Source organism: Triturus cristatus, chromosome 5_2 (assembly GCF_964204655.1).
Source record: "Triturus cristatus chromosome 5_2, aTriCri1.1, whole genome shotgun sequence".
Classification (NCBI taxonomy): Eukaryota; Metazoa; Chordata; class Amphibia; order Caudata; family Salamandridae; genus Triturus; species Triturus cristatus.
Genome location: NC_140588.1, coordinates 419,945,409 through 419,959,295, shown reverse-complemented (window position 1 = coordinate 419,959,295; position 13,887 = coordinate 419,945,409). Strand labels below are relative to the sequence as shown.

Genomic DNA, 13,887 nt, shown 5'->3' with positions numbered 1-13,887 from the left:
ATTCTCGCAGATCAATAACTAATCGATATACTGGTGGTGCTTTTGGATCAGTTCGTTTAAGAATCGGAATTATCGGAGAATTACATACATTGGAGTCGGTTTCCACAACCACTCCTTGTGCAATGAGCTCGTCAATGATTTGCAGCAAAGCCACAACAGCATCTGGGGGTAACTTGTATTGTCGTATTCGTGGGAGTACCACTCCTGTTTTGATTGTGACTCGATATGGTGTAATGTGCATACAACCTACATCAGTGGGGCCTTGCGCCCATAAATGTGCAGGTAGATTCTGTAATCGGTGATCCATGTCTCTAGACACGTAGTGACCTTTAAAGTCACGCAAAAATAATCGTACTCCTTCCGGAGAACAGCATATTACAGCTCCTAGAGCCTTTAATGTTTTTATACCTAACAAGTTTTCTGGACATGATTTCGTAAGTAATAGATCTGTAGTCCGTGTTAACGGACCGACTGTGAATGCAAGGGGTTGTGATACTTCGTTGATAGTAGGCTTTCCTGAGAAACCAAGGGAAATATTTTGTGAGCCTGAGAGGGGTGCCCCTGGAACTTCATCGTGACTGATAGTTGTTCTGCTTGCCCCTGTATCGAGTAGAAACTTTCTGTCTTTCCCTAATACCTGACTCTGTACATAAGGACCCTCTTGATCTACTGGAACCTCAATAAGGGGTAAGCCAACTTCCCTCTCTAGGCTATTTCATGTGTAGCGCTGATACTCTGGGTAGTCATTTTGTGCATACTGGTACATCTGTTGTGTCGTGTTTTGTGTTGCAGCAATAGGCTGTGGCTGTTGTTGTAGTTGTTGTTGTTGTTGTGGTGCGGTCTGTTGTACAGCTGGCATAGACTGTATATTCTGAGGTACTTGTTGTTGGATCTGATCCTGTCTAGGCGGACGTGGTCTCTCTTTCGTTATACCCGTAGAGATATTATGTTTCAGAACTGCGCAATCGTGTATATAATGACCTGGCTGTTTACAATAGTTGCATGTCCCTCTTACAGGACCTACTGAATCATTGGACTGTGTCGTACCCTTTTTATGACCGTCAGCTGGAACTGACTGAGCAACAAGCATTTTCATTTTCGTGTCTTTCATACGTCTTTGTTCATGTTCTTGTTCTTCTCTAATTCTATTGTGATGATATTGTAACATTTGTAACATCTGTGAGGGTGTGTTACCTTGCCAAGTACTCTCGAATTTTAATACTCTACTCTTAACTTGTGGCAGGGAATTCTCAACTAATTTTGTCACAAACAGATGTGGATATGATTCACTACTTGTTTTTATGCCACTATTAATACCAAAACATTTTTCAAATCGGGAATAGAAATCACTAGTGTCTTCATCTTGTTTTTGTTTACAGGCTGAGATTGCACCCCAGTCTTCCTTTTTCGTAGTTAATAAACGTGGTAGTACCTGCACTAATAATCCTGGTAATGCTGTAGTCCTTTCCCCAAGCCCTGAACCTGCAGCTCGGGCCTTTTCTTCGTTTTCTAATACTGTCCAATCTATCTTTTGGTCTCCCACCTCCCATTCCTTTTCTTTGAGTTTCTCGTAAATACCGGCGGGTAATAGGACTTTTAATATTTTCATAATGTCCGGGTAAGTATACTCTCCCATGAGTAACATGTCTTTTATCTCACGGTGGAAACCTGCTGGGTCTTTGTCATGGCTAGGTACTACTTTCTTCATCTCTAATAATTCAATTTTAGTTATGGGCGCGTACACAAACACGCGTTTAAAAATATTGTCCTCACCTCTGACTGGGTGCACTTCGCGTAAGGGATTCTGTCTGTCTATGTGATACGTTTTTCTTTCCTTGGGGGGAACTGAAACATGTTCTGGGCATATGAAGACAATGTACTGGTGTCGATATTCCAGAATTTCTTTAATTAAATCAGTACCTGAACCTCTCCATTTATTCGTGAGTAATTCTATCAATATATCAGGCAGGGGACCGGGATCGGAGTGTTGGCTTCTATATAATATAACGAGATGTTGTATCATGTATATACCAGCTAAACGCTGTTCGTCTGGGGTAAGATTCAAAAATGTGTGTGCCAACGCATCATCACTGTATTTTTCAGAACTGTCAGCCCATTGTACTGCTGACCTGGCTAATTCTTGTTCATCCATAGAATCGAGCATATGATACCCCCTTCGGTCTCGGAGTAATTTATCAGCAGCCTGGAATAAGTGTTCAGGGGACTTCGTATTTAACATAGGGGCTTGAAAATGTCTGTTACATTCTGGACGTATCGGACGTATCGGGTCATTAAAGTATCTGGTATTGTTACAAGGTCTTCCCCTACCTACATAAGCTATCGTTTCTAATTGTCCTGTGGGCATTTCTGATTCTTCCGCCTCCTCTCCCTCTGATTCAGTTTTGTCTGCCTCTAATTTGGCTTTATGTATTCGTTCTACTTCTTTGCGGATCTTTCGGCACATAACTACTATACATGTCTGTTTATCATGTTTTCCCTCTGATATATTCTGACCCCATCGGGTAAGTACTTGCATTTCATCCTGGTCTACCTCGGACCTATCTCTGTCTCTGATCAAGCAGTTTATGAAGAAACGTAACAGTTGTCTCTGTATATCCGCTTTCTGGTATTCCATGGCTTCGTCAATACTTTCAGGGCCTTGCCCTGTTTGGACAAAGCGATATATATTGTCTAAATGTTTAATCATTCCTGGTAGCGTCGTTAAATATAGTGAAGCTCGTCGTATACGTAGTGATGATAGCAGCATTCTATCATTGTTACCGGGCACTGGATCATATCTACAATCTACAAGATGTTCCTTAAACATGTCGGACGTTGCTATTTGGGGTGTACGTTGGTTGGCTAAATCTCTAAGAGACGATTTGCTTCGTGATGGTGGTGTGGCAAAAATTGCTGTCGCACCTTCTGAGGTGCTAGGCATGAAAGGATTCGTGGGATGTAAGGTAGAGACTGTGGATGCAGGAAAAGCGGTGGAAACAGATGAACCTGTTGGATTGTGCGGAGGAGTTTGTTGTTGCGGAGGTGGGGGCAGATGATCTCGGTGTTGAGCTCCAACGACAGGTGGCGTGTGTGGTGGATCATTAACATATTCGGGAGCTACGTCGTCTAAATAGGAGGAAAGGAAAATATCTTTTGCGGTCTTGGGATGTGCTTTAGTCGGGAGTAATGGGGGTGGCAAATCTTTCGGTATTTCCGTTGTGGCCTTAGGTAAACCTTCGGCCAAAAGAGGATACATACCATTCATAAGAGTGTTTCGTTGTCTGTCTACTTGTTCTGTTTTTACTCGAATACCTTCCTCAACTAATACGTTTTCTCGGGCTCTATTTGAGTTCTCCCTACTTTTCTCTTCCAGTCTGAGCGCTTTCTCTGTGCGCCTATGCGATTCTTTACGCCATAACTCAATGGCATCTTTCTGTGACTGTCTGGCTTTCTTTTTCCATAATTCTTCTTCTACTCTCATGATGCAATCTGCATCCCATGTCCCAGCTGCGGGCCACCTCTGACTTTCTGCTAGATCCTTGGTGTAGTCCACCCATAAATCAAGATATAACACGGCATCTAGACCATGTTTATGATACATAAAATACCCTGGAGTGTCCCTAGGTGGAATGGGAACAGCTTCTTCGAGTACTCCTTTTCTAGTTTTGATCTGTCTTAATTTTGAAAAGAACGGCATCTTTAAATCTTGCTACTTGGTTCTTACTCGAACTGGACTTGAACACAATTAATACGATAAACACAATAATGAACACTCATTCATACCACAATTTTTGAACACAGTAAAACATTTAACATTTAACGTTTAACTTTTAACGAACAATGATAATTAGAAGAAAACTAGTTACTGACATAATACTAATACTAGATAATATTGAATTATATACATGAACATACTGGATATACTGCTAAACAGTACAGATACACTGCTAAAACAGTGCAGACCGGATCTGTGTACCCAAACCCGTCAGGACCGGCACAAATTAATGTGCACGTCTAACTGCCTCCCCAGCAACGGTACTCACCGGGTAGCACGGAACGGAAGGCCTCGGAACTGAACTGAACTGGACCGGACTGGACTCGACTCGACTCGGAACTTCGGAACCTGGTGGGCCTCTGAATACCTCGGATCTTGCTCTCTCAGCTAAGCTCTGGTCGGGATACTTCGCACTTCTCACCGCCTCGTCTGGGTGTTGATCGCAGCCTCAGTCACCCCCGCTTGGCCGGAGGGAGATACAGGAAATCCTGCGGGTACGCGTTTTTTGTCCGTTCAGCTGTGGCAGGGGACCGGGCCTGCAACGCACCTCCGGCGCGTGAGATGAGAAAGTGTCCCTGTTCGGGCGCCAATTTATGTGGTAAATATTTAAATTACCTGTACTATTTTTTATATGGTAAAGTCTAGTAAGAATAACTCAGTCAAAATAAGAGGCAGAATCCGTGGTATTAGAGGTTCTGAAAAGGGCTTTATTCCTTACAAAGGAATTATAGTTCGAACCAGGCAATCATATTCCATCACCACGAAGGTTCAGGAAGGGATCAGCAATACATTATTGACAAGTAACAATATTTATATGAAAAGCATTGCATTAGGACAGATGCAGGAGGCGCAACAGCTGATAATACAGATAAGAATACACATACGTAATGAAAAATAGGCGTACTACTAGAAACGTCATTTAAAATGATGTCACAAGTGGGTGGATCCATAAGAGAATCCTGCAGTGTCAGCAGAAATATTTGGCAGAGATGCGCGCGCAGCCGCATGACGTGTGATTGACGTGCAACTAGAGGGTGAAGGGGAATTGACATTTAGCCCTACATGTGGAGACAGAAGTCTGGGGTGTCAGGACAACCTAGTCCTAAATCATATCTGATATCTTGTGTTTAAGGAACTATATTATCTGGAAGGAAAGGTCTTCTCGGACAGATCCTATTCTATACTGACTGTTAGTGCGTGTACAAGCGTCTATGTGTCTACATGAGATGCGAGGGGGCAAGAATCTTCCATGGGCCTACGAATTACTTGCATAAAGACAGCGAGGCCGGGCCCTCTGCTCGGTAGCTAGAAGGATGTTTACCTAAACTACTAGACAGGAATGCATTGGATGAGGAGCGGAGCAGATAACTTTGACGGCTGAATACAGTTTTTGGCAGGCAACAGGCCGCGTCAGGCACCGCTAGCCGCGCAGGGAGTAAGACAAAGTTCATGGACACGGATGCAGGTCGAAGCTGGAGCATTTCAGAGGCAGAAGCAGAAAAAGGCTTGATGGCAGAATTCAGGGCCTACTCGCCTGAACTACAAAACTAGAAAAGTGAACCACATAAAGTCGGTGGCCTTTCATACTTAGAAATGGAATATTCGACCCATTCATGGCGGATCTGAAAGAGGGCATGTTGACGTTGGACGCACATGTATTTGCGTCTTTATAGCTGGAACTGGAGGGAACATACATGTACTTATAGCATGTACATGGAGCCGTTGGGGTCTAATTGACCATAAAAATTCATATTTCCACACAAGGATCACAAATATTTGTTGGTGGAATAGTGTTTTTAAAAAAAAAACACACATTTGAATAGGTCACTTGTCCTGACACCACTTCTGCTCGGTTCAAGATTAGGAGCCACTTGCCAACAGAAGTCAGAAGGAAACACTGGAAAACGTTTTTATAAGAATTATTTTATTGGATCATGAGTAAACACGTATGTGTGCCTTTTAAGGGATAGACCTTCCATAGGCATATAGATATGCCACCTACTGAATTTTACAGAGACTCTGAAATATGCTTTGGGACTGATTACGATCTTGGCAGATGGGATACTCCCTCACAAATGTAACGGATATCCCGTCCGTCAAATTACAGACCATGCACCATGTTGCAAGGGTACATCCATTGCAGGCAGGATTGTTTTTGTGCAGGGACACCTTCCTGCGCAAAAGCAATCCCTAGTGGCTTTTTAGAATGTCTCCTTAAGGCACACCAAATGTGTCTTAAAAAATATAAGAATGCTCAGAAAACCCATGCTTGATAACCAGTATCTAACAATATAAATGCATACTTGATAAGCAGCCGCGGCCCGTGCAGGTAAGAGCGATGGGGCCAAGTGGGGGGGATTTTGACAGACAACGATGAGAAAAGGTTTCTAATTTATATAATTTTCCCTCATCATCGTCTATCGGAATCCCCCTCACCCAGCCCCACCGCCCCACTGCTCTTACCTGTATGGGCCGCAGATGTTGATAATCAGTGTCTAAAAATCTGACTTACCAAGAACCACAATAATGTTTATGTCAGACCCTTCTTAGTGCCGCTGTACTGCTTAAAGGAATCAACTAGACTGCTTTTCTGGAAGGACTGCTGTCTGCTTGTTGCCCTGCTGCCTGCTAATCTCTGACTGCTGAAAGAGAGCTGAACTCTGCCTTCCATCCAAAGTGATCTCCAAGAGTTTGCTGGCTTGCCTCCTGTTTTCTGAAGTCTCAGGGACACAGAAGACTTCCTGCAATTCTTCTTGTGCCTCCTCAGTTCTATACCTCAGAAGTGGATGCCACAGCAGTCTTCCTACAAAATCAACGCATCTCCTGCGTGCATGTAGCAGAACCAGCATATCGACCTAGTTGTGGGAGTTAAATCAGCGCATCGCCTCAGAACCAGCGATTTGCCATTCAACGATCAACGTATTGGACAGCGTGTAGCCACTGTTGCAGCTTGTTGAGATCAACTGATCCCCTTGACTGTGTGGCAGATTCCGGTACATCGCGCGATGCCTCTTGACTTCGGGACCCATCTTCAGAACTGACGTATCCCCTTCAGTGCGCAGAGAAGATTGACGCATCCTGTATCTGCGGGGATCGACATTGACATATTTTGTTGCTTGCGACCAGGAAAGGCACTCTGTTCACCGGGGCCTACATGGGTTCTGTGGCTCACCATCGCTCCATCATCGTCGGCCAGAACTTTGACTTTGCCCCTGTCCAGCTCGACCTAAAGTAACCTTTTCAGTGCTACTTGCGTCTAAGTGATGAACCTTTCATTCTTTTAAAATTCAATACTTTGACTTCTACTTCTAGGAATTTTGTCATTTTGGTCGTGTTTTGTTTATAATAGAAACATCTATTTTTATAAAACTGTTTGGAGTCTTTTTGTGGTGTATTCAATGTGTTACTGTATGTATGTATGTTGCACAAATACTTTACACATTACCTCTTTAGATAAGCCTGACAGCTCTGTGCCAAATGACCAGAGGGTGAGCACAGGTTATCTTTTAGTGTGTATCTAGCTTAACCTGACCCAAGTGGTGGTTTCTACCTGGCCTGGGTACATACCTCAGCCAAACAGGAATCCCATTTCTAACACAGGTGAATGCAGGTCCATTTGCAGCAAGTCTGCTAGGCAGCTGCAGGGATGCCTCTGAAGCATGTTGCGTCCCTGTAGCTCAAACAGGAAGTCAGACAACTGATCCTTGGAAGCACTCTAGGTATCCTGGGATGAAGGCAAGAAGGTCCAATCTTCCTTCTTCAGACAGCAAGGCAGCCCTTCAAGTAACAGGGCAGTCCTCTGGCAGCAGTGAAGTCATTCTTCAGAATCTTCCAGAGATCCAAGAGTATTGTGATGAGTGGCTCTGGGGTCCAATATTTATACCTGGTGCTACTCTTTTTGTTGTGTGGCTCCCTGTCCTACCCCAACAACTGGGTGCGGAAAGTTCTTCCTCTTCTCCTTTTCCCCCTGGTCAAGGCTCCAAACTGTCTGGGGTGACAAAAGGCAGGGCAGGACCGGTGTCAGGTTCCTTTGTATGTGCTACAGGCAAAGCCCTTTAAAGTGTTATCAGGGCTGAGTACAACTATTCCAACAACCATCCTGCCAATATTGTCCATCCTGTCCATGCCTCCTAAGCCCCTTTTGTGCCACTGTCTGGAAGTAATACATAAACCCAAACAGTAGAATCATTTACAGTCATGTGATACAGGACACATGCATAAATGCACAGTTGGTTGGGACAAGAAAGCGTAAACACTTCTAAAAGCGGCATTTCAAAATTGTACCTTAAATTCCAACTTCACCATTAAAGAGGATTTAAATACAAATTAATTTCAGTGTAAATGCCATATCTCTATCTGCTCCAAATCTAGCACTTATTAAATGTAATAAGGTAGCCCAGTGTTAGTCAATGGGAGAGGTAATCCTTACAACAGTGAAACAATGCTTTAGGAGTCTTTCGCTGCCAGGCCATGTACAACTTAAGCACATATGTCCTACTTATAAATACAGTGCACCCTGCCCTATGAGCCTTTAGTGCCTACCTTAGGGTTCACTTATATGTATTAAAAAGGAAGGTTTAGGCATGGTGAATAGGTTTAGTTTACCAGGTCAAATGTCAGTATAAAACTGTACACATAGGCTATAATGTAAGGCCTGAGACAGGCTTAAACAGTTGCTTAGGTTGGTGGCAAAATGAATGATGCTGACCACTAGTAGCATTTAATTTACAGGCATGGGTACATGTTGCACAAGTTACTAGGGACTTAAAAGTATGTTAAATGTACCAATCAGGTAGGTTCTAATTACACCATGTTTTAAGGAAAGAACACAAGTACTTTAACACTGATTATCAGGAAAAGGTGCATAGAGTCCTAATGCCAACAAAACGGGTTCAGCAACAGAAGTTAAAAATCTGGGGTGCGCCCCTACAAAAAAGGTCAGGTCCAACAATAATTAATAAGGCAAAGGAAGGTGAGAAATAAAAATTAAATTAAGTATTACAATCAAAGAATGTTGTTTGCTACAAAATGTCATGCATAAGGTGTATGTAGAGTGGTTTCTTTTTGATTCAAATACAAATTCACACCAGTTCTACTTGAGTTTCTTCATGATTTGGTGTAAGGGGATACCAAGAATTCCCAAATAAACTATTTTCAAAGAACCGGCAGGCCAGATTTACAAAGACGTCACGCAAGGCAACGCAGCAAGAAAACCTGCAGCGCTGCGTTGCGTGACAAGGAGAGAGCAGAAATGCACTATATTTCCTAAGATATGATGCATTTCTGCTTTCTCCCAGCCTTGGCGCAGTCTGCTCTGCCTGCCACCCTTGTACCATGGTTCAAGTGTGACTGCACTACAGGCAGCATTGTTTTTGTGCAGGAAGGGATACCTTCCTGTACAATAACAATCCAAAGAGGCTTTTTCCTAACTCTGTGTGTGCTGCAGAATGCAGCACATGTAGAAAGTGGAAATAAGGAGGAGAAATGAACGTATTTCTCCTCATTTCCCCCTTAGTAGATCTGGGAAAGTGCCAAAATCCATGGAGGAATGCGTAGGAACACCCACACTCCATGGATAGATGCAAGGGAATGCCTTCACAACGCAGGGTAACACAAGGCAGTGATTTGTGCTGCCTTGCATTACTCTGGATTTACTAAGCCACGCAGAGCCAGGCTAGGTGGCTTTGTGTGACTTAGTAAATATCACTTAATCCCTTGAATTGCCTTGTGTCGCATGATTCAATGGCAATGCAAAAGCTCAGTAAATCAGTGCCTCAATTCTCAAGTGCTTCCTTCGAGCTTTGTAATTCAATGTGCAAAAGCTATTGGCCTGCTTCAATCTAAATGAGTTTGTTTTCCATCTTGATCATGTGATTGTATCTTTCCAGGACTCTCCAAGTTTACGTACCCATTCGGCAATTTTTCTACAACCTCATTCACCCAGACTACAGTGCAGTGACCGATGTTTATGTTCTGATGTTTCTCGCTGATACCGTGGACTTCATCATCATTGTGTTTGGGTTTTGGGCTTTTGGGGTAAGTAGAGGACTAGTGTAGACTTTTAATGCATAGATGATAAACAAATCTAATGAGGGAACAAGTTCAGGGACCTTTAGAATACTTGAAAATTGTCATTGGATGTAGTAAACAAATATATAAATTCCTTGGCATTTCATGAATCCCTGTTGTTACAAACCTATCCACAATTGGCAATTTATAATGGCTGTTCGTCTAGACCTCTACTACAAATGCATTGATTAGTATTCGGAAAAAGTTACAATTTAGATTTCTCATAACATACGTAAATATAAAATTCCATTTTTTTCTCACCAAACGCTTGAAGATAATATGTGCTGAGCACTCACAACTTTGTCTTTTAAATGCTCTGAGGCACAATGAGATCAATGAGTTTACCTATGATATCACAATTTGGTACAGAATAGACCTAGATTGTTCGGTCCCAAAGTTGCTTCTCCCTCTTTGATTGTCAGTTCAATTGCCTAAATCATTCTTAACCCCCTTCCATGCCATCTTCCTTTGTATACTTATCTGCACAGAAACACTCAGCTGCTGCAGACATTACATCTTCCCTATCAGAAGACCAAGTACCCGAAGCGTTCCTGGTGATGGTGCTCATTCAGTTTGGGACTATGGTGGTGGACAGAGCTTTGTACCTCAGAAAAACCGTCATGGGGAAAGTCATCTTTCAAGTTATCCTTGTGTTTGGAATACATTTTTGGATGTTCTTCATACTTCCTGGAGTCACGGAAAGGTACACATCTATCACATATGGGAGAGAAGGAATCAAATGTTCAGTCTTGTTGTCCATTGTCATTACAACGCCTGTCCAGGTCGTCTAATCTGGCATATTCTTCCAACTATAATTCACGCTTGTAGATCTCCCCTTACATGACCTCTTTTAGAACTTTATAGGTGCCACAATCTGAATTATTCACTTTTATTATTACTGTAGTTGTTGCTGTTTGGTTGACCAGCAGTACAACTGTGCATACAAAGTATATTTACTTCATTAAATTGACTCAAATGGCCAATAGTGAGTTTTAAACATGCCACGGTGTGCTAAATCTATCTTAATGTAAACTGTGGCAGATGTTTTAATTATTTCTTACAAATTATATTTTAGCACTAGTATTTTGGGGAGATAATAATGGGCAAGCTAGTGTCATAAATGTGGAGATTTTAACCCAAGATGTCTCACCGTGTCCTTCATGATTTATACAACAGAGGTTGTTTCTGCCACTGAAAACACATTTATCTATTTACTGGTGATTTACAAATGCCAGCTGTGAGTGTGAGAACTGTCCTATACACCCAGGCACAAACCAGGCTTAGTGTATGTGCAAAATAGAGACAAGTTCCATTTGGACTACTTAAATGATCGAAATCAGCTTCCTGGTCCTTTGAGGAGTGTGCCATACAATCAATCAGTGCATTCAGACATTGGCAATGATTCTCAGTGAAACTTTTTAAGTGTACACATGAATTTCTGAATCAGTAGAATTCACAAAGAGTTTCTAGAATATGCTCTTGGGGTTGCTGTCTGCTCTCTCTGATGTCTATAGCAACAATTTCCTCATTGGAATCTTCCGGTTTAGGACAGCTTTTAGAGTGTACACATTGATCAAATGACCAGGGCAATCAGTAACCATTCAATGCTTTATGACCACATGAGAGGTCACAAATCTTTGACCCATTTCCTCATGAATCTCAGGAAAGGGATGTACCCATTTGCTGTCCATGTCCTTGAAAATTACAGGGAATCATAAATTGACATTGTGAATTACAAAGACATTTGTGAATCCCGATAAAGTAGGCTCTCGTGAAAATGATAAAGTAGCCCATGACGATGGAAGAAGAAATCCACAAGTGTGATGGAATCTTAACCTAGGTGCTGTGCGGTCACACCGAAGTGTCGATCTGCAATATGGCTGCAATCCGATGCTAATTTATTAATCGAGTGCAAGCATACAGAATTTTGAACACAATGGGGTGTGTTTGGTATGTGGATATATTGTAGGAAAGGGGTAAGTTATCACTGTCGATCATGAATAGTGGGACATTAGAATGTAACACCTTTATTATGTTTGTCTTTCAGAAAATTTAGCCAGAACACAGTTGCCCAGCTTTGGTATTTTGTTAAATGTGTCTATTTTGGATTGTCTGCCTACCAAATCCGTTGTGGCTACCCTACCCGCGTTCTTGGCAATTTCCTCACGAAGAGCTACAATTATGTCAACCTGTTCTTATTCCAAGGGTAAGTGAAGGATGACGTACACAACAGCATGTCTGTGTTTTCATTGGGTTCTTCTCTTCAAGAAAAAGTGAAGACTAAAACAAAAAAGCCTCCTTTAGCATTATTTGGTAAAGTGATATTCCAATGTTTTTATAGACTTTACAAGACTGGCAGGACAACTGTTGAGCCCTAAATGTCATTGTGGATCCATGTTTAAAGAGTGCATGCAAGTGGTACATATATATTAATAGCCTACAATATAGGGTGACCAGATCTTGAGAACCAAAAACCGGGCCTTTTTGCAAAAATAGAAGGACTACAATTTTACATCAACGGAGCAGAGCAGAATGACAACTCTTATCAACACAGGAACACAGAAGAGGCACTAAGAAAATAAATAAAATGTAATTTATAAAAGCAGCATCATACCTATTAATTAAATTGCTTCCTTATAACAGCTACTAACTTGCACAGCTTAAGAATACCTAAAAAGGGCTTCTATCTAGATTCACTCGACCCCCCCCCCTCTAAAAACCGTGACATGCGCCAAATTTGCCGAAATCTGCTGGGACACCTGGTGAAAAACCAGGACTGTCTGAGCAAATCCGGGACTCATGGTCACCTTACTACAATACAATGTTGGACCGCCAGAGATACTCTTCATTTTGCTGAGTACTAATCTCCAACATTTAAAACAATGCTCTTGTCACAATGCAAATTAATTTCTTGGTACACAATGTGCTTTTCATATATGAAGTATTGGAGGAATAAGGTGCGTCTTCTATTTTCATCAGAATTATGTTCTTTCTACTCTTATAAACTTGCAGAGCTTAATTTGAGACAGTGTTTGCCGGTGCTCAGCTCTAGCACTTAATTATCAACGCTGGCAGCTATGACATTTCACGACATGGCAGCTCTGTATGTCTATTTGTTAGGTGAGCACTTCATCAGAGAGTTTTAACAATTCAATATACAATAAAATGAATACTACCTGTCCTTCCAGGCCATTCTTACAGCTTTGGTGGGCCTGGAATTGTCCAAATTGTCAAAACTGTTACAATGTGACGTTGTGTTGGTACTGCCATCTGGCAGTGCTAGCAGGGGCAATCAAGGTACAAGCTGCAGTGGCCTACTGAGAAATACCTTGGGCCCTACCACTTACATTAGTACAATTTACGCGCTGCGAATATATGTGGTTATAGACCTGCTACCTATTTTGGCATGCTGTATTTACAATGTGTCACCTGTTGCTGGACAACAAATACTGGAAGCAAATTGTAAGGATTAGTCAAGCCAGGCAACAGAACATACCTGGAACCAAAGAACACTGGAGCATATCAACAACAACCGGCGATAACTATCGCTGAGCGCACTTAGCGCTCGGATAATTATCGCCGGCTAGCGCCGATTTTTATCGCTGAGATAGCGTGCTATTAGCAACGCTTATCTCAATAGCGATAAAAATCCTGGTGCTAAGTGGCTAACGTGAGATTATCGCTGGAAACCCAGCGATAATCTCACGTTAGCTTGTTGATAGAGACAGACAAACTTAGCCATGATATCCTCCTTCCATAGGATATCATGGCTAAGTCAGAAAAATACCAGACGTAAAAAAGCAGCGTTAACCACGGTTAGCACTGCTTTTTTTGTCTCTAACAGGGTTAGCGATATTCTTGATAATAGGAGAAATGTCGCTTAGCGACATTTCTCCTATTATTTTACTCTGGAACGCCCCCTTTGCATCTCATTAGAGATGCAAGGGGAAGCGTAGAGTAAAAGGGGGCTAACATGCAAATTTGCATGTTAGCACCCTGTTGTTGATAGGGTGTTAGTTTTATCTCTGCTTTTTTGGCTTTTA

At 42.1% G+C, this 13,887-nt stretch overlaps 1 protein-coding gene across 3 annotated transcripts in view; it reads left to right on the top strand.

Moving 5' to 3' along the window:
* Positions 1 to 13,887, top strand: part of PIEZO2 (piezo type mechanosensitive ion channel component 2) — a 1,161,909-nt gene that overhangs the window by 1,072,333 nt on the left and 75,689 nt on the right. For all 3 annotated transcript variants that reach the window (XM_085607342.1, XM_085607341.1, XM_085607340.1), the window contains 3 exons: positions 9,664 to 9,811; positions 10,333 to 10,547; positions 11,892 to 12,050. In XM_085607342.1, the coding sequence (XP_085463468.1) occupies positions 9,664 to 9,811; positions 10,333 to 10,547; positions 11,892 to 12,050 (522 nt within the window). The remainder of the gene's footprint in view (positions 1 to 9,663; positions 9,812 to 10,332; positions 10,548 to 11,891; positions 12,051 to 13,887) is intronic.